Source organism: Monopterus albus, unplaced genomic scaffold, assembly GCF_001952655.1.
Source record: "Monopterus albus unplaced genomic scaffold, M_albus_1.0 scaffold172.1, whole genome shotgun sequence".
NCBI lineage: Eukaryota > Metazoa > Chordata > Actinopteri > Synbranchiformes > Synbranchidae > Monopterus > Monopterus albus.
In genome coordinates, this window is record NW_018128052.1 from 514,633 (window position 1) to 537,112 (window position 22,480).

At 40.4% G+C, this 22,480-nt stretch overlaps 2 protein-coding genes across 3 annotated transcripts in view; both read right to left on the reverse strand.

Annotated features, from left to right (window-relative positions):
• Positions 1-1,635: 1,635 nt before the first annotated feature.
• Positions 1,636-17,797, reverse strand: stk11 (serine/threonine kinase 11). Of its 2 annotated transcripts, XM_020616208.1 has the most exons (12): positions 17,557-17,797; positions 16,476-16,751; positions 15,838-16,030; positions 9,109-9,192; positions 8,825-8,914; positions 8,373-8,505; positions 7,967-8,103; positions 7,181-7,308; positions 5,685-5,742; positions 5,221-5,414; positions 2,782-3,026; positions 1,636-1,977 (listed from the first exon to the last, which is right to left on the reverse strand). In XM_020616208.1, the coding sequence occupies exons 3-12, from the start codon at positions 15,975-15,977 to the stop codon at positions 1,846-1,848; spliced, it is 1,341 nt and encodes a 446-aa protein (XP_020471864.1). In that variant the 5' UTR covers positions 15,978-16,030; positions 16,476-16,751; positions 17,557-17,797; the 3' UTR covers positions 1,636-1,845. The 2 variants fall into 2 exon arrangements, with proteins under 2 accessions (XP_020471864.1, XP_020471863.1); XM_020616207.1 differs by having other exon boundaries at positions 15,838-16,751.
• A 127-nt stretch (positions 17,798-17,924) lies between these two features.
• The window catches only part of sugp1 (SURP and G patch domain containing 1), a 10,394-nt gene continuing 5,838 nt past the window's right edge, over positions 17,925-22,480 (reverse strand). Inside the window, exons 10-14 of the mRNA XM_020616205.1 lie at positions 21,955-22,132; positions 21,710-21,816; positions 20,454-20,599; positions 19,311-19,440; positions 17,925-19,181 (exon numbers count right to left, since the gene is read on the reverse strand). Coding sequence (XP_020471861.1) covers positions 19,155-19,181; positions 19,311-19,440; positions 20,454-20,599; positions 21,710-21,816; positions 21,955-22,132 — 588 coding nt within the window. The 3' untranslated portion in view covers positions 17,925-19,154. The remainder of the gene's footprint in view (positions 19,182-19,310; positions 19,441-20,453; positions 20,600-21,709; positions 21,817-21,954; positions 22,133-22,480) is intronic.

Genomic DNA, 22,480 nt, shown 5'->3' on the forward strand with positions numbered 1-22,480 from the left:
TCTTCAGTCAGAATCAATGGACTGAAACCATGAGTAAGAAAGACATTTGACAGTATTGGCTTTGGCAAAAAACAAGTTTTCAAAAGATGAAGTATTTTAAAAGAATGAATCTTGTCCAGTGGTTTTTTGTTCATCAGTCTGAGCAAATTCTTGTGATGTTTGTCAAACCATTGTTTTCAAGGTCAAAAAAAAAAAAAAAAAATTTCAGGCCCAGATATAAGAATTTCTTCTTGTCTGACCAAACCAAGAGCAGGAGCAGTAAATCCTCAGAATAATAAAAAAAAAAACCTGAAAATTTTGATTGGCCTAAATGATGATTCTAAAGTTTTGACTTGATTCACCAATGTGGCTCTTCTAGAGATGATTTATGAGATGTCAGACTGAAAATCTTTCTTTCCACATTCTCTTTCATTATGGGTGTCAAGTGTCATTACTCCCTCTGCGTTCATGTCAAATGGCATCTTAACATGAGAGCACTGATGTACCTGTGAAACAGAGGACATGTACTGCTTGTCCCCCCCCCCACACTGCTTTTGGTTTCAGCAGCAATATGTGTCCTCATGGAAAACTATCTGCTTTATTGTAAAACAAGTAGTGCAGAAAACTCAAATGTCTTGCAGGTTTGACAAAGGCTAAACTTTGTGGGACCAACTGAGGTGCATTTTCATTTTTCTGAATTAAAGAAAAACAAAGGGATAAGAAAGTGAGTGACTGCACCACCTTTATGCTACTGTAACCTGACTTGTGTAAAATGATGCACTGTGTGAAACTGTCAAAACATCATTACCATGAGAACAGAAACCTACAGCGTGTGCTCATGTACTAATCACGCTGCTGAAATGTTCTGCAGCCTGGATCCATGAGGCATCTCTTCATCCTCGTACGCTGCTGCTCGTGTCTTGAACAAGAGAACCTCTCTCTCGACCCTGCTGACGTGGGAAGCGCTGTGCTCTCCCTTCCTCAGAGCGGTGACTCACCTGCTCTCTGATCTATTCCCAGCAAGGGGCTGATGATGGCCCTGGCTGCGTAAGAGGGAAGCAGGGCTCCCGCTGATGTGATCGGCACAACAAAGAGCAACGCTAGAAAAAAGTGAAGAGGCGATTGTGACGGCACAGCGCCTGCACCTGAGTAGCACCGATACTGTGATATCTGACTATAAAATGGTCGCAAACATCAGAGAAAAGCGAGTGTCATATTCCTATCAGTGTAATCTTGTAAAGGAAATGCAAAAAATAATAAAAACAAAAAAAACAGGACAAACCACTGAGCTGTATTACATAATAAAAATATGCTTAAACAGAAAAGATCATCCAACAAAACAGCCTGTCTGGGACATATTTTATATAAATAATAATTAAAAAAATATTCATTGGAAAAAAAACTAAACGGAAATCAAAAATTCTCAACAGGTCAGCAGTGGAGCTCTAGGCTTCAGTCTGTCCACAAACCAAGCGCTTTCCCTTTCTCCACAGCATGCAGCTTTTATGTAGGTGGTAGTAGACTACTATCATGATTATTCTCACCATAGATTTAAATATAGAATTATTCATAACTTGATATCTTTTCTCTCTTTAATTTTTTTTTTTTTTTACACATTTAAAAAAACTGCCATTAGGGTTCTGTAAAAACAAAGGTAGTCAAAAAACAAACTAACAAAAAAAAAAAAAAAACAACAACAAAAAAAACCAGATGGTAGGGTGAGAGAGGGGAGACGGGTGGGGTACAGGGGTGATGGTGTTTGTAATGTCCGGTGCAACACTCCAAACAGGTTGACAGGGTGGAGGGAGAAATACTTCAGTCTCAGAGCAAAAAGAACATTCCATGCTGTCCTCCTCCTCCTCCCCTTCACACATACAGCATCATCAAAAGACTCTGCAGGCCAGTGGTCCATCGAGGTATGGGAGGTATGGCATTAACGTCAGCAGGTTTCGCTCCCAGCTGTGAGGACTCCAAACGGAAAGATGGGGGCAGGGAAACCTGAAAGAGAGAGATGGAGTGTAACAGAGGGTTGGTGGAATTTGTTTACCAGGACCAAAAACAAGTTTCCCTGAGATATAAAACTGAACAGAATGACAATTACTACAAGTAATAATTGGTGCTGTTAGTACAGAAAGACTCATCTGATGGGTGTGAAAGAGAGAGACAAACATCCCACAGCCCACTTTATCTCATCCAGTGTGAGTCATCGCCTGAACGAATTAATTTACAGCATCTCCTCTGCACTGCAGCCATGACAAACAGCCTCACGTCATGAGTGGTTTGTATGTGCGAGAGTTTGAAAGAGCAATCTGTGGGTGGAAGCTGAAAGAGGAGGACAACCTGTTAAATTGGTGTGTATTCTTGCAGCATAAGTCTGCCCCAATTTTTTCACCTGAATGACGACCGCTGATGACCCCACCAAAGACTACAATATAGATCAACCCAAATAAGAATTAGAAAAAGGGACTGCACCAGTCTAGGTCGAGCTTTTGTGACTGTATTGGAAACCACCCATGTGTTTGCCTGGGGAGCAGTGGTGAGTCAGAGCACTGTTCGCTGAATATCAACACATCTCTCCCCTCCCTGATTTCCTCTTCCACTCCTCCTCCCCCTCCTCCCGCTTGATACTCGCCTCTACATCGGTGTCTGTTCTAATCATTTCTCATTCTATCCCTCCTATCTTTCCATCTGGATCTATTGCACCCATTTTCATTAGGTGCTTATCTTAATCTTTCTCCTCTTTCTACTGTATAAAAGGCTTCCTTCAGAAGCACAAGGCTTTTGTTAACAGTCCACACTCACCAGGTGGGCTGTTGCTGAGCAAGGGTGGGGGGGGGAGCATTGTTGTTTGCAGGTGGAGAGCTTGCGGATCTTGCTGGCTGTGGAGACTCCTTTGCGTGAGGGATTGGATGAGGAGGATGATTGGCGTTCTGCTTTGGCCTTGCTGTTCAGAGACCCCCCATCTGTTCCGTTCACACAAACTGGCTTGGCTACAGCAGGACTGTGGTCTGCAGTCCCATGAACTCCGTCTTCTTCAGCCACTTGTCCTAAAAGCACACACACAAACACATCAGGCTTGAGACAAAACTGTCACACCTCCACACAAGTGCTGACAAAAGCGCTGGCAGCTGCTTTATTCACCAAACATGAGGTAGTAACATGCACAATGTCAGTGTTGGCGTGGATGGAAATCATCCCCCGACCTGCGGCTGTGAAAACTGTAAACATGTTTTTTAAAAGGGGATCTTTCAAAAGTTGATTTGTCTGAAGCACCAAGAAAATGTCAGGTTAGATAACCAGGAGAACTACCTGAGAAACCGTAACCTACAGTACAACAACAGGAAATCCGCTGAGCAAAAAAATAGTCCTTAACCTTATGTGACAAGTGCAGAGGTGTGTGTTTGCGTGTGCATGTGCAACACTTTAAATATGTAACACTGAAGAGAATCTTACAAGTGTTGAGATGTAGTTATTGCTACAGACAGACATTGGGTCAACCTGTTTAATTTACTATACACACACACCATTATTTCATTCATAAAAAGCTTCCTGTGAGCGGCAACATGCACCATGCGTGGGAGTGAACCCTGGAAAACCATTCAAACTCCCACTCCGAAACCATTTCAACTGGACTATATTTAAACCACTTCATTCACATTCTGCAGGTTTTTATGTGGGGCACCACTTCTACACACCCAACAAGACTACTGCATTTATTATTAGCACCTGTTGCCTAGCAACAAATAAGGGATCTGAATTCTGGGTAAAAAAAGATAAAAACAGAGTTGGGGAACAAGTTAAATCAGATGTGAAGATGCTGGCATTATCTACTCACTAGTCAACACACTCAGTTCATTACTAGGTACAGCTCTGTATATTTTAAAATTTAGAAAAAAAACAAAACAATTTGATTTAAATGCCAAAAGTGATGTCCCATATATCTGAACCGATGACAGGGTGACCAATCAGAGCTTAGCAGATGGGGTTCGGAGCTTCTTCCTACATACAGCAGCTGGTCCTAAGAACTGCTGGTGTAGCTTGTGTGTTAACTGAAAATGATATTGGTGGGATGGGTACGTCACTCACTGATGGTTGGTGAGGACAAGATTTAACAAAAGAAAATCGGATTTATGATAAAACAGAATCCAAGAGCTTTCCAACCACCTAAAAAGTGAGTGGGGAGGGACAAAAACAAAGTCGATGAAGCCTCAGTGGGGGACAGCAGTGTTATGAGAGCAGTTCAGTGGGAGAGTACTATTATCACATTGTTAATAGAAATTAAACCACTTCTGTGAGGCCTTTCACTTTCCAGTGAAGTGCCTATATATGGCTTCCATGGCTCACAGCTTAACGACAGTTATTTAGAAGCTGATGTTAAGTCTAATTTTTCTAAAGTCACTGCTGACACAAGGAAGTGGTTTGGTGTAGAACTGCAGAGTCAGCCCAAGTCAGACGTTTGAGTAACAACACAGAAGTCTGAGTCAAGTCTTTAATGTTTCCAACGTGATACTTCTATTCCAAGAACATCATTTCCTTGTGAAATGGATCCAGTGTATTAATTAATAAGGGTCTACAGTGGGTTAATACTGCGCCCCCATGAGCTACAACAGACTATCAAATCTTTCTACTGTGGTATCCTGTGAATCTGCAGATAAATACAGAATCTGAATCTATACACAAATATTGTGTATTTCCAAGGCAGAGTGAAAAACCTACAACACTGATATGACAGTAAAATGAGTTCTCAGTTTAGGTAGCACACCAAGCTAAAATCCATGCAGTCTAATACAATGTAATAAATCCAGTTTAATTAAGGTGATAATGTTCAGAGTGGTGTTGCTTCAACTGTATGATTACTTTGAAAGATGTAGTATGTGCTACTGTTGAAATGTACTGCACCATACAAAGACATGTTTCTTTTAGCCAAGCCACATAGGAATAAAAAGGGATGACAAAATAATATGAACACCTCATAACAATGCAGTGGTCCAGGCACATTAAACTATACAGCAGTGTTTTGTGATGGTATTCTAAGAAGGATGGATCCGTGTTATGCAAGAGGAGGAAGCACACACACACACACACACACACACCCACACACACACACACACACACACACACACAGCTAGTCAGCTTCTCAAAGCCAAGCAGAAAGCATAGAGAACTGACAAAAACAACACACAAGGCATTCACTAACCACCGACTGGATGACTTTAAGAATCGTTCTGGGCTCACACTTACCTGGCACAGTGAAGTCCTGAGTGTAAATGATCTCATCCTCTCCATCATAGAGCTCATCATCCTCCTCCTCTGTGTAACCGTGCAGATCCTCCAGGTAGGGCACCACTGTCATACTACGCCAAGGGTCCCTGCTCTCTGCACTGGCGGGGATGGGCACAGGGGGCTCAGACGGTGGGTGTTTCTTACGCACCCAGCTGCCAGGGACAGACATGAAGAAAACAGGCAGATCAATGACAGGTTAGCCTTTCACCACCATTTCTGAACTCTTATGTCATCTATCACACACAATTTCAATCTTTAAATTTGTACACATTTCACTGCATCTTTTTAAGATGCTGCCCAGCAAGATTTATCCTTTTGTGGCAGGACAAAAGGACTACTAGCTTACTGAAAAATAATAAACACAGCCTTCTAACCAGTGGGATATATGATATAAAGTATGCTATGTATTAATTATCACTCACTTGTGTTGCCTTATGTTCTGTATGGAAAACCTCTTCACAGGGTCATACTCAAGCATCCCTGAAACACAGTGTCAATACAAGTCAATTTAATCATAGCAATCCTGAACTAGTTCTCTGCTCACATCGTTTTCTGCTGGAGCGCTTAAGCTGGCAGGAGGCCACAGCAGTGAGGGGAGGGTTACAGCAGAGAGTCACTAGGCTCACTCTAGGAACATTAATTAATGTGAGTAATAATCTCATTCATCACTGTGTGTCAAGACATCCTGTGAAGCTTAAGGAGTCAATGAGGTACAGTAATGAAACAGCACTATGAGTACCAGAGCAGCTGTACCAGTGTAATGAAGACTTTGTGCCTTAATTATCATAATGTGGGCTGAATCTGTGAGAAAATAAGAATGTCAGTGTGATAAGGCAGCAGTGATGCAGTAGCTATCCAGACCTAATAATGTAATTGTCTCCCAGTGGGCAGAGAAGGGCAGCATGCAGAGTGCTGATAGTAGTGCTGTGCCAGCTGAAGGACACCTTTTGTGGCACTGCGCTTATTTTAGCCCATGTAATTATGGACTGCCCATCTTGCAGGTGCTGCGTCATCACACACACACACGTCACAAAATGGGGGATGGAGGCCCAATGACTTAGAACAGCAACAGAATATAGCAGTTTTTTTCCCTATTGACAGTTAAACAGTCAATTCACTGTGACAGAGCCATTGTTCAAAATGGCCCGAGTAAAAGTCCGAGTAAGGTATGCAGTGGGTTCATTTCCATAACAGGGACAAAATATGCAAAGCTGGATAAAAGGCTAGAACGCTACTTAGGCACTCAGCCTTCATTAAAGGGTTTCATTAGTTGCTACAAACACAATCTACCCAGCATGCTTTATGGATTTTACAGTTAGTTAGTTTTCTGCCATACAGTCAATTAAAGATTTCACTAGAACAGGCTCTTTTTTGTTTTTACATGTGGCAGAAGCATTGCAGCATTCCACCCAGGAGAAGCAGTGCCTGACTATGAACTGTTCAGCATTCTGCTGCTGGCTCCGCATCAATGGAAACTACATCAACAGCTGGAGGGATTTCTACAGTTTGGAGGAAGCCTTACATGCTGAGAAGTCACTATGACTCAGTGTCACAGCACCACCTACTGGACATACACAGTAATGATCACAGAGCAACCATCAGGGTCTATCTTGTGATTTTATCAGTGCATATCTGGCCAAATCCATTTCAAATCGTTCCCATTCATTCTCCTTCCCTGCTGCACATAATTGCATTTTGTAAAATGGAAAAGACACACACACACACAAAGAGCAAAGCTTTCAATACCACTGTTAAAATTAATTCATGATATTGCATGATGATGCATGACAGTCAGAGTGATGACACCTAATGGATTAGTCCCATGCTGAACAACAAACCAGCCCCTACTGTGCAGGTATGCAACTATGTGGACATGTTGACAGCAGCATTAAAAGATTTCGCTCAGGACAACACTAACCTCGCAGCAGGTCCGACAGGAGTGGTCCACACTCCTCGGGAATAGTGTAGTCTCCTTTTCCAATGTTTTCAAATAGCTTATAGATGTTGTCACCCTCAAATGGATACAGACTTGTTGTAATGTTGTATCTGAATGGAAGGAAGGTGTCAACAATTACTGACAGCACTACACTGGTTTTTAACCACAGATCTGGCTAAGAGTATAACATGCCCAGCTACACAATTAACCTTTCAGTCCTTACTGTATCTTATAAAGAATGTGAAGTTTTCATCATGCCTTGTTGAATGACAGGAGGTTTAACAGCTGGCCCTGTGGTGCAATCGAAACAACCTGGAGCTGAACGCGCTCAAAAGAGTGGACTTCAGGAGGAGCCCCCACACCATATTCAGCAGCACTTTAATAACAGTGGAATGTATCCAGGTAAATGCAGCGCCTCCCTACCAAAATGGTGCCCCAGTCCCAACATCCTACATGGCATGACGTACCTTTGCATTCTCTACAGGCATTGTGTCTATTCATTTCCTGCACTTCAAGATTAACTTATAACGTGCAATAGCAGTAAAGACCCTTTTTGACGATCTCAGAGGCAGTCAGAGTGTAAAGGTATATTGTATACAGTTGTGCAGCATGGAAGGTTTATCAACAGAAGCCTCAATCTCTAATTTTGTCTGATATTCAAACATATAAGAGATCCTTTGTTTGTAATTAAGCCTTTAAAATGACAGGAAATTAAATATTTTCTCTGACTTGTGAGAACCTGGGTAACATGAATCTCTAACCACTCACAGTGTTACTCCAGCAGACCAAATGTCTACTTTAAACCCTGAAAAGGTGTCCAGTCCGTTGGCGATCTCTGGAGGCTGGAAGGCCGGAGAGCCCTGACTGGTACGACACGTGTCATCTTCTGCAAATGGGTGAAGGGCCTGAAAAATACAGAGGGAATAAGGAGTATGAATATGTGTACAAATATGAATTATGATATAACAGCATAATTTATTGCCATTTCCTTTTTTCAGCAACACTGTCCTCTGGCTGGTTCTGTATATATTCAAACTGGCTGCATCTGAATATATTACAACTTTGTGTACAATTTTATATGGCTAACATATTCCAATCTAGCAATACCACTTACCAGTAATATGTGATCAAAAGTGGATTTAGCAGAGGTTTAATTTGTTGAAAAAAAGCTCACCTCTGCTACTCCAAGGTCGGAGATTTTAAGTGCCCCGTCTGTAGTCAGCAACAGATTCCCTGGTTTAATGTCTTTGTGAACTATTCCCTGGCTGTGCAAATATTCAAGGCCATCTAAGAGTTGGCAAAAGTACCTGACAAAAGACAAAAATAGCAGGGGTTGAGTAGGGTGAGAAGTATACAAAACAAACAAAAAAAGAAAAAACAATTACCATATTAAACATTTTATTGCTCTGGTCGGATGAACCTTCATCACTTAGTACTTTAGCTTCAGCGGCTTTCTGGCAGCAACCAGACATTTACACAATCTATGGTTAGTTATTTTAACAGCAGAGGCCCTGCAGTCCTGGATCTAAACTTAGGCCTGGAGCAATGGCTGCAGAGAGGCACAGACTAAATATAGCAGAGAGACAGAGAGGAAGACAGGAGAAAGGGAGAGAAACAAAAACTTACCCGTGAGCTTGAAATACTGGAAACCTTTTCTCTGGGACGCTGTCCAGCATTTCTTGCATCCCACAAACACAATACTCCATCACCATATACGTAAGTCAGGAGGTCAAGGGGATTTGCCAGCCAAAACAAATAGTTCATTTAATAAAGTGAGCCAATTATAAAGCTGATAACTAAAGATATTTAGGCACAGAAATAACTCTCACCAACAGCAACATTCACTGTCCAAAATCATTAACATTTCCAAATTAGCTCATATGCACACTCATGTAGCAACTTAAGGATATATTTTCTGCTTCTCTTCATTGTAGAGGACATCCACCAACTGAATCACATTCTTGTGTTGGAGTCTTCTTAGCAGCTGAATCTCCCTGTAGATCGACACAATAACAGAACATGGAAAATATTAAGGAAGTAAATATACATGAGAGGTAGGCTAATACAGTAGGCTAAAGACCAGGTGCCATACGTCAACACTGCACTAACAGCATGAGCAAGAGTGCATGATTGGTTTCATTACTAACATTTGTAATAAGTTTGTTGGTGTAACTAAAATCATTTCACTATTTAGCAGTTGTTTTCTGTTGCAGCAATTTAGTAGCCATAATCCAAATATGTAAGGACATTAAAGGAGTATTAACTCATTTCCTTTTAGCCACTAGAGGGTCTAGTCAAACTCAAAACAAGCAGATGTCTTGTTCCCTAGCAACGACAAACCTTGGACGCCTGGTTGGGACAAACTGTACAAAACGCAGTCACTAGTCCAAAGCTACTGTTAGCTGATTAACAAGTCCTGGCTCTATGGCAGTTGCACAGTGTCAAGTGACAAGGCTGACAGTGAGGAACAGTACTAAACGGGGCCAACAAAGTAAACTTTACACAAAGCTCGAATTTCTCGCAAACTTAAATCTTATTAATGCAACACAAAGGAACATTACGATCATGCTAGGTCACTAATGTTCATCCATCCATCCATCCATCATATATACTGCTTATTCCTGAACAGGGTTGAGGGGGGGCTGGAGCCTATCCCAGCTGACATTGGACAAGAGGGAGGGTACACCCTGGACAGGTCGTCAGTCTATCACAGGGCTGACATGTAGAAAAACAACCATACACTGTGCTGCTGAGAAGTCCTCAATGGCTGGTGGTTTAAAACGACTACTCGTGGTTCAAGAAACACTTCTTATAACCTTTGCTAGGTGGGCTTATGTCCAGGCCAACCATCAAAACAAAGTGGAGAAGCAGAATTAGTAACAGAAGAACTGTAGGCAGCAGAGTGTCATGGAGGGGGATAGTATAGCCAAGAGACGCCATGTCCTGTCCCAATTTAACTTTAATTAACAAACACTGTTTAAACTCTTATTTAGTGCACCTTTAAATTAAGAATGAAAACACATGAACATGCAACACTCTGTTAAAGGTCAAGTCACAGAAAGCAAACTTGAAGAATGATATTGTAATAATAAACAAGATACAGTCTTATGATTTCTACACAGATTATTGCCCACTTAGGCAATGTGTCATAAATACTGTTTGAATTTGTCAATATAGCCCAACTTCAACAAACCACCAAAAACAGCCTTGTGGAGAAGCACTGCAGCAGTCAATTACACAAGTCTCATTATAAAGACAGATAGCCCGACAGTTCACTTCACTACCCAGGGAGGAGAGGTTTAAATCAGCAGCATGGCAGAGCTCCCAGGAGACTCAACATTTGTCAGAGAGCTGTGAGCAAGGACACTAATGAATTTGGATCTGGGTGGGTAGAGCGCAAAGTACAAACCACAGATTTCCCTAGACATACTACCCACACATCCACATAGAGAGGAATGTAAGGTTTTGTCTTTCAATTAACGCTAGGAATCTTGTGATTTTATACACACGTGTGTGTGTGTGTGTGTATGTGCATATATATATATATGCACACACACACACACACTCATCTAGTGCAGGGCACCCTGCACTAGATGTGTGTGTGTGTGTGTATGTGCATATATATATATATGCACACACACACACACACTCATCTAGTGCAGGGTGCCCTGAATCTGTGCAGGAAACAATGAAATCAGTGTCAGACACCTCTGTCTCACTCACAGGCCACGATTCGTCCTCCTGGATAATAAACCCAAAACTTGCACATAAATGCATCAAGAATGGATGAGGCCGTTCTGAAGTGGCCCGCTATAAGTCCTGATCTTATTCAAAATGAACCTCTATGAAAACAGCTGAAATTCACAGTTTGAGGAATGCACCCATTGAACCTGAGCGAACTGGAGCAGTCTGCTCAAGACAAGTCGGCCAAAATACCAGTTGAGAAGTGGAAACGTGTCATTAGGATACAAAACGTGCTAGATTGACATTTTTTCCCATGGCTTGGGTTAAAATTTATTCCCCTATTTAAACTAATACATTAGACTGAAAATCTAAAGCAATGTGTTTGTTCTATTAAACGTGGTAGAAAGAACAGTGGATACCAACTACTTTGGTCAGGTTCAGCTTATTTCTTTTTAAAGTGCAAGTGTACATCTATCCAAATCTGCAGTATGCTTGCATAAATGTTTCAATTATATATTGACTTTGAACATGAACAGTCATCTTACCTGCCAGTCAAGCTCTATATTTCAATGTACTCCTGTATTAATGCAAAGTCTTGCAGCCAAGATCTTTCTCTACCATTTCATCTTCAACACAATCTCACAACACAACTATGGAGCTCCTATGCCCAGTGTCTCCCTGCACTTTATGAGCTGTGTCAGTGCTCTGTCTTGTACACAACCTTCCTGCTGCCAAATGGTTATTCTGGGCCTGGTCAACCTCTTGCTTACACACAAGCAGTTACTGCTGCATCAAAGCACTTGTAAAAAGACAACACTACCCTGTCCTGTGTGTAAAAAAACAAAACAAAAACACAGCTAAAATAATGATTAACAACCTAATTTCAAACCATACCTCACCTCCCTATTCAGCTGAACAGCAAGTGCAGGTGACATGCCTGAAATTCAGGAAAACCCTGCTGCATCTGCATCACTGCTTATTTCCATAAAACAAATCATAAAATAGAGGCAGTGCTGCCACTGAAGGCACAGTGACTGCTGCAGTCTATCTGCAGTTTGAGTTCAGATGTGTACCAATGGACGGCGTGTTTACGGCCTGCAAGCTGCGGAGCTGAAAGGCTTTCATCACTCAGCTACTCTGGCACACAGCAGCAACAAAAACAACTGATCAAAATCTGTATCTGCACAGTGCTGGTCCAGAGTCAGTAGTTTAGGTATGTGCGCATGCTCGCCTCATTCCAAACAAGGGCACTGCTTTCTTGGGGCGTTTCCGTAGATACGGGAGTAGCATTGCTTCATCAATGCCAGTATGAACATGCCCATCCCCACAGTGAAAGCAGAAAGTGTTCGGCTGACAGGAATGCTCAACAGAGGCTAAATGTCGAGGCTGGGGGCGACAATGGCATCCACACACAGAGAGACCTCTACAGGCTTGAGGATGCAGCTTCCTCTGGATGGAAACATTAAGACCCCCACCAAATGAACAAATGTAGAAAAAGAAAAAGCATGGGGAATACAGATAAACCAATTTCACACAGAGAAACACTACTATGGTCTTAATGACAGTGACACAATGCTGTAGTCTATTACTGCAGCTTTGTGCTAAAAACAGAAATATAGCCAGCTCAAAAACAACACAAATCTGAAAAGCTAATCATCAATCAATAAAACTCTGATGGTGAAAACAAACAAAAATCTGTACAAACTCATCTATCATAAACCGCAAACACAAAGTAACTGAAAGCATTCGTATGTGCGTCATTGTTAAAGATACTTTTTGTTTTGATTAGTAATTAAATTTCAAATGATTTGTTCTCACTTTGACATTAAAAGAGCCTTATTCTTTGGTGAAATGTCCTAGCTACTGTGATTCAGCACCAAATGATTAAAAGTCCAACTGAGATGAATACTGAGGTGTTAAAACATGGCCAATTTTTTAGTGGTTTAATGAATCAATGTTATTCTTTTCGTTGAAGCTAAAATGCCGTTCATCTCAAGAACAGTTTTCTCAGCACACACTGTAAATGACCTCAAGTGCCATTTTGGGCTTCTAGTTCATTTTTCTTCCAATTTCCACACATTTCCAACACATTGTGGATTGGGGTTCTAGCAAATGCTTCTGAGTGCACAGCAGTACTGTGGCTGAAGGGATCCAGTGTGGACACTGACAGCAAACTTCTGTTGGCCTGCTGACATGCTTTCAGTAACTAGAATGAGCAAGGGAAATATGGCATTTCTTAACTTCATGTTGTCTATCTGAGGTTAACTGCTTTTATGTGAATATTTATTTTTAACTGGAAAAATTTGTCAGGCCTGAACATTTCTGTGCCAATGAGCCTATCCTGCCCATCTCCCAACTTTCCAGCTGTCCTTGACATCAGGGTGACAACCCTGGAGGGCCAGCAGAAACTGAGAAACACATTTGCCAAGTATTAAAAAATAAAATTCATATTTGGGATGATCAGAATGGTAAACAATGTTCTGATATGAAGGTCGGTAAAATCAGTCTAGATACATGATAAATACAATCTCAAGAAGAGATTCTTACTGCTAGAGATGCACCAATTGATCGGTGGAGATTGGAAATGGCAGATTTTCATCGTGACAGGCCTTGACCAATGACAGGCTGACCACTCTGAGATTTAGGGGCAGGACAGTTCAATTCGTGCAGACTGTACACAGACCAAAAACGTAGCATGTGCAGTGTGTATCATCTCTTGCGCATCTTGAAAGAGGTTTGCGTTCGTGTCTGTATATGGCACGTGTTCACTCGCACACTGGAAGCCCTGATGTACAAACAGCGAACAGAGAAGCCTACAAAAACACCTTAGAGAAGGGGAAACTATAGCCAAATCTCCCACAAATAGTACACAGTGGGGGAACTGCTGGCTACACATGAAATGCATGTATGTGTACAGTGCATCCAACCATGGTAAAATGGCAAATACAAACTAACCACACTTCAAAAAGCTATTCTTTTGTTTCTGTTACCTGTTGCAGCTGCTTATATTTGGAAAAGTACAAATAAAGTACTGCACTTCATTTTTAGTTGGAGGATTGTTTAAAAATACATGCAAGAAAGATGGAAATGTAAAACTTCAATATAATGTTTGCAAGATGGAAATGTAAAACTTCAATATAATGTTTGCTGTCTTCAGTTCTCCTGCTGCTGTGTGACAGACTCTAAAACACCATCTTGCAGTTCTTTTTTCCTGTGTGAACCCATTGTGACAGTTTTCTAAAGCTTCCTCTATAATTAGCAGAGGCCTGCAGCGAAAGGCTGGAGTATTATTTAATAAATTATTGTGTGATTAAAACTTCTAATACTTGGGAAAAAGTCTGGAAGCATAGAAACGACAGCCAAATCACACAGAGAGGAAGGGGAGTCATGGAGAGGGTAGAAATAACTTCGAATCCTACATTTCTGACAAACATTCCTTCAATAATAAATCTACTTTGAAGGTCTCTGTGTTGCATTCCACATAAAATATTTTTTAAAGGTGAGGTAAATAATAAAGCGATACTGTGCAATACATTTTCTTTAAATGTGTTAAGATAAACTGACATTAAGAACCGCAGTTTTTGCGAACATATAAATTATAGACTTTAGAAAGTAGTGAGAGCTGGATTGTACTAACTATATTTATATGCAAACAAATGAAACAGAGTTGCCTCATTTTTCTTAAGGCAACCAGGTTTTTTATTTATGTGACATTTGTAAAACTGGGTCAATGCAAAAAGGTGACAATGACCCACTTACTGAAGTGTAAGAGAACTCACTTTATCTAGCAGAGGTATATCCTCCCTTTCCTTTCCTTAAAAAAGAGCACTTAAATCTTATATGTTGGTGATTTCATGTAGTTCTGCTGATAACTGTTGAAGGTTTAAATGACACAGCTCTACATGTTTTTCTGTGTGTAAAAAAAGCTGAGACACTGTGCACACTGTCAAATTAATTGAGATTAATTTAGACCAATTTAGAACCGACTGAAGTGCGGCTACTGAAATGAGCAGTGACAGGTGTCAAAGTTATAAACACTGGCAGACAATCTAAGGTTTGCTTCACTTGTTCCATCTGATATTTCTTGATTTAAATCACAATGTAGCTCACAGATAACTGTATTTTATCCAGGCTTTTAACAACAGCTGAAATGTTTTGTTCTGGCCTCCAGCAGCAGACTGTCTCATCTTGATGCATAAGTGTATTTAGGATGTGTTGAACACAACTTCACGTCACTACTGGGTGTGCTTACAGTTCAGTGTTAGAAGTAAACTATGTTTGGGCAAGTGGAAGGCCTCATGCAGTCTCCCGATCGGGTAGATGTAAAAATAAACTATCAATTCTTCCGTGTAAAGAACAACAATTGTAATAGCTGTCTACTAGCTGTCCATGATGCTTTGGGGTGAGTCTGTCAACAAATCAGAGGTTATATTTCTGATTGTGTGGCAGTTCAGATCTCAAATGTACCAGGTTACCATCTATCTTTGCCCATAAATTGTTCCTCAAATCACCTAAAATTGGCCAAGTGCCAGGCAAGAAAGGCAATAACACAGAAAACTACATGCACCTGAACAAGAAAACAATAACATCTAATCAAGTATCATTAATGTTGATGGTGAAATATTTGAACTGCAATTTAGAAACTGTGCAAGGTTAGAGAATGGAGCAATGAATGAATTGTGGCACAGTCATAAAACACCCATGTTACTGTTTTAAGCTTCATTCAGTTTTCCTTGGGATGATTAAAATTAATTAACTCACATTAACATCAAGCATCACGGTCAAGCCAGTGCTGCTGTATTCCTCAGGGAAAAGACCCTGCTCTTGGAACAAATAAGCCACAATGATCAGGTGAGGAGTCAGTGGTGCTGTGGTTTTTGATTAAGTTGTTAGTTGCAGAGAAAAGGAGATAAGGGAACAAACAACGGAGGTTGACAAATTGAAAAAACACTTACTTTTTCACATTGGCTTCTCCATTGGGAATTCTCCTCAGCTTCTTCTTCTTCAGTATCTTGACAGCCCTGCGACAAAGTGTCTCTGAGTCCAGCATCTCTTTTACCTTGCCATAAGATCCCTCCCCTAGCAGATCCCCCATCAAGTACTTTCCTATCAGCTTTGCCCTCTTCCTCCGTGGCTGGTAGATCACCTCTGTAGAGTCAAAGCGGTGGATGAAAGTATCCATCTCCATCAGTTCATTTTCATAGTCAAGATGATGCAGCTCCCCGGTACTCATAACTGATACTTCTGCAGTCACAGTTTAAGCATACAGTGCAAAATATATTTGCAAATAGCTGGACAGTATTCCACAGATAGCCTTTCAGCGCTGAGTCGAGTCTTTGAATTCCACAAGATGGAATACAGATGACTTACAAAGTAATGAACATGGGAGAGGGAGGGATCAGGCCTGAGAGCTGACAGGGGTGGGGAATCGATCCAAATTTGTAAACATTAGGGCTCTTTAAGAGGTTCTGATAGACATGAAGAACCTGTTGGATCTCGTGCCGAATTAATGCTTTATACAGTGCATTATGTACTATACCTGCGACAAGTGCAGTTGAACAGAAATGAGAAAACTGATTCTGAAATGCTGTACCTCTGTATATGAATTTAATACCATACAGTCTTGGGTAAAGGCAACCAGTCCTGCTTCAAGGCCATGCAGCACAGCATTTTGTCAAAGGCTTATGCTGCATAGTTTTCTTCAGGACACACAAAGTGTGCACAGCTGGACTGTATCCAAGCACAGAAATACAGCCAAATGCAAGCAGCAGTATCAGTCAAATCTCTGCCGTCAGCCCGCTCCTGGAGGTCGACTGAGCCACCGTGCTCAGGTGTCCCCTATCCCACCACGGCGCCTACTGCCCGGTGCCTGAAAACAAGAGCCATTTAAACATTAATAAAAATACACACATGGCTTTTGCTCGCACCTGAACTAAGGAAACCCTCTTTGGTGGACATAATGTACAGACATCCGCACTTGACTGGTTAAATGGGTTTCGTTTCTGCTGTGCATTTCATATCAGACAAGAGGATAATTTGCACAAGTACATATTTAGCAACCGATTATAATTGAACAGTGTGCGAGTAGCGGTAGATACTTGTCGGGTAGAAGAATATGTTAACTGTTAGCTAACGCTATGTGGTTAGCTAACGAACCACGTCTGCTTGAATGAACTAGCTTGCCAACATGAACTCTCACTTTGTGGCACCTTGATATAAACACCCTCAGCGACCACTGCGAGCTTTAACTAAAAAGTCTGCTTAAAAACTATTTATTATAGTTTATTAGAGAAGACGACTAACTGTGGGCAAACTGGGCAGTGTAACAGAAACGTCGTCACACAACTGTAGCTAACGGTGGGATGTGCAGCGCCTAGCTAGCCAACTTTGTCTGATGTTAATAACTGCTAGCGTTAACCAACTTCACTTAATTTACCGGTGGAGCAGCGGAGGTCTTGATGACGAGCATTGTTCTCTGCCTGTACTGCATCAGGCTTACACCTCCAAAACGATAACAGCTCTAACACCTAAACGGACGCTTTCACCAGAGAAACAAACCAGATAAACCCAGCTAGCGCAAGCTAACCGGAGTATTGTTGGCTAACAAGCTGCTTGCTTCCAATATAAATTGCTAGCTTGCTAGTGCCCAACTAGCTATTGGTATCGGATCTCACCTATATCCGTGTGAATCTTGTTTCCATTGCAGGTCTCATGTCCCCTTTGCGTGTCCGTCCGAAAGGAAGCAAATGTGTCTCTTGGGTCCAACAAGATATCAATTAATTTTTCTAACTGTTCGTGTTACTCTTGACACTCAGGTTGTCGCCATCTTGTTTACCTCCCCCCAACTCGCACTGACAGCCCATACGTTAATGCGTCAAATCGAAGTGCTTCCCCCCTCCCCGCGCGCGGCGGACAAACGTGAATGTCAACCATCGCTGACAGTAAGTATTCAGTCTTTTACCTGAATAATCTAATGTCATTCATATTTCTGTAGATTTACAGAGAATATTCCCAGGAGCAGACAAAATAATTCTTGACAACTGCAGCAGTTTTCTTCCACAAGGTATTCATGTTATATTTTATTACTGATAATAATCAGAACAAACATACAGCTAAAATACATACTGAGCTGTAAGATACTTTACTTTGATGCCCCGACTTCCAAATGAACTACAACATCATTCTGATCCTGATGCAATTAGTAAGTGAAACGATTTACTTAAAGTTAATGGACAACTCTATTGATAACAGTTTAGTCGTTCTTCCAAATAAAAGTGACAATCATTCACTAGTTCAATTTTTCTGTTTCCTAGAAATACATACATCTAGAAATCTGTGATATTGGCAATTTTATAATAATTTACAGACCCAATAAAAATTATTTGCTACATCCCTACATCAAATTAAATTTTCCTCAAGCCACTAACCAACCAAAGCCTTGGTTTACCTATTGCTTAAGTTACTTCTGATTGATGATGAAGCCAACACCAGAGTGGCTCTTGCTTAGCTGTGATTTTTGAGTTATATTTATCCTGTGTAAACCCCCCTTGGGGAATGGGAAACTGTAGGTCTGATTTCACTGAACTGCCACCCTCCTCACCACTGGCTGCCCAGTCAACGCTACTGTGTGACTCACTGTGAAGCCACACAGAAATTAATACTGAGGGCAATTATATCACCATGATGGAAGGAACACCAGCTATGAGCTGAGAAAGAGTTTATTTTAACGCCTACTTATTTCCTAATAAAGAGGTAAGTACAGTAGACACATCTGTGACAACAAATTTCAATAAGTGACCATTTTACCGTGAATACTTAGAGGTAACAAGGTGAGGAAAATTACTCTTCAAAACTTATATAGCTGATAACATGCTAATAATGAAGTGTGTTATTAAGATGGGACTGTGGCATCAAGTCAAGCTTCGAAAGTGAACAAAATAACAAAAAAAGAGTCAGGCAATGCATGTCTATATATTTAAGTTCATACAGTATGAACAGTACGTTACACTGAAATGTACCAAAAAAAAAGGTGATCACACAATTTTTAAAAAGTTTAGATTTTTTTAAAACTAAATTAAACCTCAAGCATAATGGACATACCAGTGTATCTACTATTCAAAAATGTTGTTGCACCCCTGCACGCATACACTTAAAAAAATTTTTTTTTCAGAATTTCCACTGTGCAACAATGTGTGTTTCACAACTGAGCAAAGCTGTGGCAACTGGATGCACCAGATTTTAAGCTATGATAAACAAGAACAAGCTTCAAACATTAGTAATATGGTCTCCGTGGATTATTCTGTGGAAAGACAAAGGAAACACTTGATTAAGTTAAAGTTTCTTTAGCTATTTATACCCAAATAATGAGCATGGATTTGTACATTATATTAGACATTAGCTAAAACAAACAATATGAGACAGATGTTACCAGTGGGTTGGGTCTGAAGCGGTAAGCAAGCATCATCCTCTTTCTAAAGGCATCATATTCATCATCACTTTTTGTAAGTTCAGCTGGACGGTCGACTCCTAACCCTCCTCCGTTCAAAGCTGTAGTTCCCCTAGAGTGAAGAGAGATGCCAAGATTGAGTTTCTCTTCTCATGTCTGTACGGTAATGTGGAACTAACAAAATATTACTGCTACAGACAATGTGGTTAAGCAAATCTATTGCCTCTTCCACAGAAGACATTCTGACAAGGTTCTGGTTTTCATGCATTGGCTCTCTGTCACACTGTCATGACTTAGTGAGCCAGTTGAACACAGAGGGAATGTTAATGTTACTGGCAATACCTGTGACTTAAGCCAAATGTCAGTTGTGAAAATGCATTTTCAGGTGAAAATTCCCACAAGATGCACAATGGCTCAAAAAGTATTGTTTGTTTGATTATGTTGCATACTCCACTGTTGTAAAAATAGTACTATTGTAAATAATACATTTGAAAGCTAAGTTTTGTTTACAAATGTACACACATTAACAGAGAATATGTTTACAATTTACATAGAAGCTTTCACAGAGCCAGAAATATCATAGTTCTCATTTACTGCAAGAGACATTTTGGCTATGCACAGTGACTATAAGGAAAGGGAAAATGTGATGCTACAGTATGATTAGATCACATACACCATTTAAATTTCAGTGTTTCCCATACTCTGATTTATTTGTGGCAGGCCAGCACAATATCAACATTGACCACCACATATTGATTTAAAATGGGTTAAATCTTATTTCAATGTAGTACCACATGTAGCGCATGTATTCGCTCAGTCCCTCATGCACTGCTCTATTTTCTATCTCACACACACACACACACACACACACACACACACACACGTGACATCCATGTCCACGGACCATCTGTGAACAGCTCCTCCTCTTGGTGTTTGTTTTTTTAACACAATGCTGTCAATCACAGAGATCCAACTCTTCTAGTAAGAAATACTGATTTAAAATATTAGTAAATTTTTATGCATTGAGTGTAGAACAGGTGTATATATGGATGTTGCTAACAATCCTGCATGTTGAATATCAGGTTATTTCTACAGTGATTTCAGTGTAACAGAATAGATGCTCACTTGTTGACAGGAGCTTTGATTCCCTGTCCTTCACTACCGAGGCCTTCGCCTTCCTTCCAGCCCATCTTCATGAGCATTCGGAAACCAAGATTCTCCACTGTCAACTTAAATTCTTTGTATTCTGAGTAGTCTGGGTCCCGGCCCTCCTGCAAATTAAGAAGACTCAAGTTGTGCATTTATGCCATAAACACCCAAGTGCAGCACCACTTACCACTGTCTCAATACTATTTTCATCTCTCTAAAAGCTTTGTTTAAATGCATCAATATCTTTTTTTATTTCTACTATTCATGTTTCATAATCCAATTCTTAGTAAAAACACAAAAATAATGTTAAACAAAATAAGTCCACAGGTGTTTTTAATGGAAATGTAATGCTCAATGAGCCTGTCACATACACAAACAGATAAAGAGTGTGGGGAATTTACTGATGATTAAATTAGCTTAAGCAAGATTTTCTTCTGTAATTTAGTTGATTTAATTGGGAAAGAATGAACACAAATGTAATACGAGTCTGTTTAGAACAGCAGGGGTGATGTGTCCCGACATTACACTGCTGGTATTCAAAATACAATCTGCAAATCGACTTCAGTCATTAAGTAATCAAGTAATTAAAAACAGTTACACCCTGGGTTTTATGTCACTGCTGACTTTCAAATAATTTCTCATGACTCTGGCAATGAATTTCTATTACATAAAAAAATCCCTAGTGACATATTGTTCCCTTTTTCAACTAGGAACCCTTTAAAGGGATTTAAAAATAATTTTTTTCCACAACAGTGCCAAATTGAGTTATAAACAGAGTTTCAAATTACAAAAAGCAGCAATTACTGTTTCCTCCTGCGGATTACACAGGACCTGGGGGAATTTGCTGGAAAAAAGGACATCTGGGTTGCTCTGTTGGCTGTTGCCACAGTTGCTCTGAATTGGAAAAGCAGCTTGAAAATAAACGCAAGTTTACAGACATTTCAAACTGACCCCTGCCCTATTCTGTACTGATGTCCGGTGGAAAAGCAGACACTTAATGCCTAAGAGACCTGGTGAAATTGCCTAAAACCAATGAAAGCCTGGCACAATATCACAAAAATCTCATGACTTTTAGGAAGCGCAAACATAGTGTCTCTTCCTTTAATTAAAGGACTTTGCTTTGTTTGTCTTTAGTCTTTAAATTAATACAGAGGGGGAAACACAGCAGTTAAAAGACAATAACATTCTTCCTCATTAGATTGGAGAACAAGTTAATTAATGTGAAAACTGACTTTGAGCGCCTTGAAGGTCTCCATAAACTTCTCCAGCTCCTCAGGAGGCAGGAAGTCCCCAATAAAGTGTTTTCCTTTACCCATTTCTGTCAGAGATTCTGCCCACTCTGAAAAAGTTTAGAAAAAAAAGCTTTTTACAGCAGGGATCGAGCCAGTTGCCTCAATAAAAACTGATGACCAGGCAGCAACAGCTGCTAGTGTTACCATCCATATAGCCAATTCTCCATACTGAAGGTCAGACTTACCACGCGTCTTCTCCATTTCCAACTTTCGTAGACGATGCTCCCAGGTGCCTGCCTTCTCATCAAGTTCTTCATCACTGTCATATTCATGCTGGTGTTCTCTTACGGCCTTGTCCCACATCACCTGCACTTCTGCCATCACACGCTTGTGCTTCATGATCAATTCATACATCTCTTGCATCTACAGTGTGTGAGAAAACATATGCACAATGGGCTACACATAGATTAATAATCTTGACTACAGGACAAATTTAAGTAAAAAGAGCAGACAGAGAAAAGCTGGGTGAAGTTTACATACAGGTAATAACACAGCAGTATACTTTTCACTTAATAAATACATTTACAGTGGGTACGGAAAGTATTCAGACCCCCTTAAATTTTTCACTCTTTGTTATATTGCAGCCATATGCTAAAATCATTTAAGTTCATTTTTTTCCTCATTAATGTACACACAGCACCCCATATTGACAGAAAAACAAGGAATTTTTGACATTTTTGCAGATTTATTAAAAAAGAAAAACTGAAATAT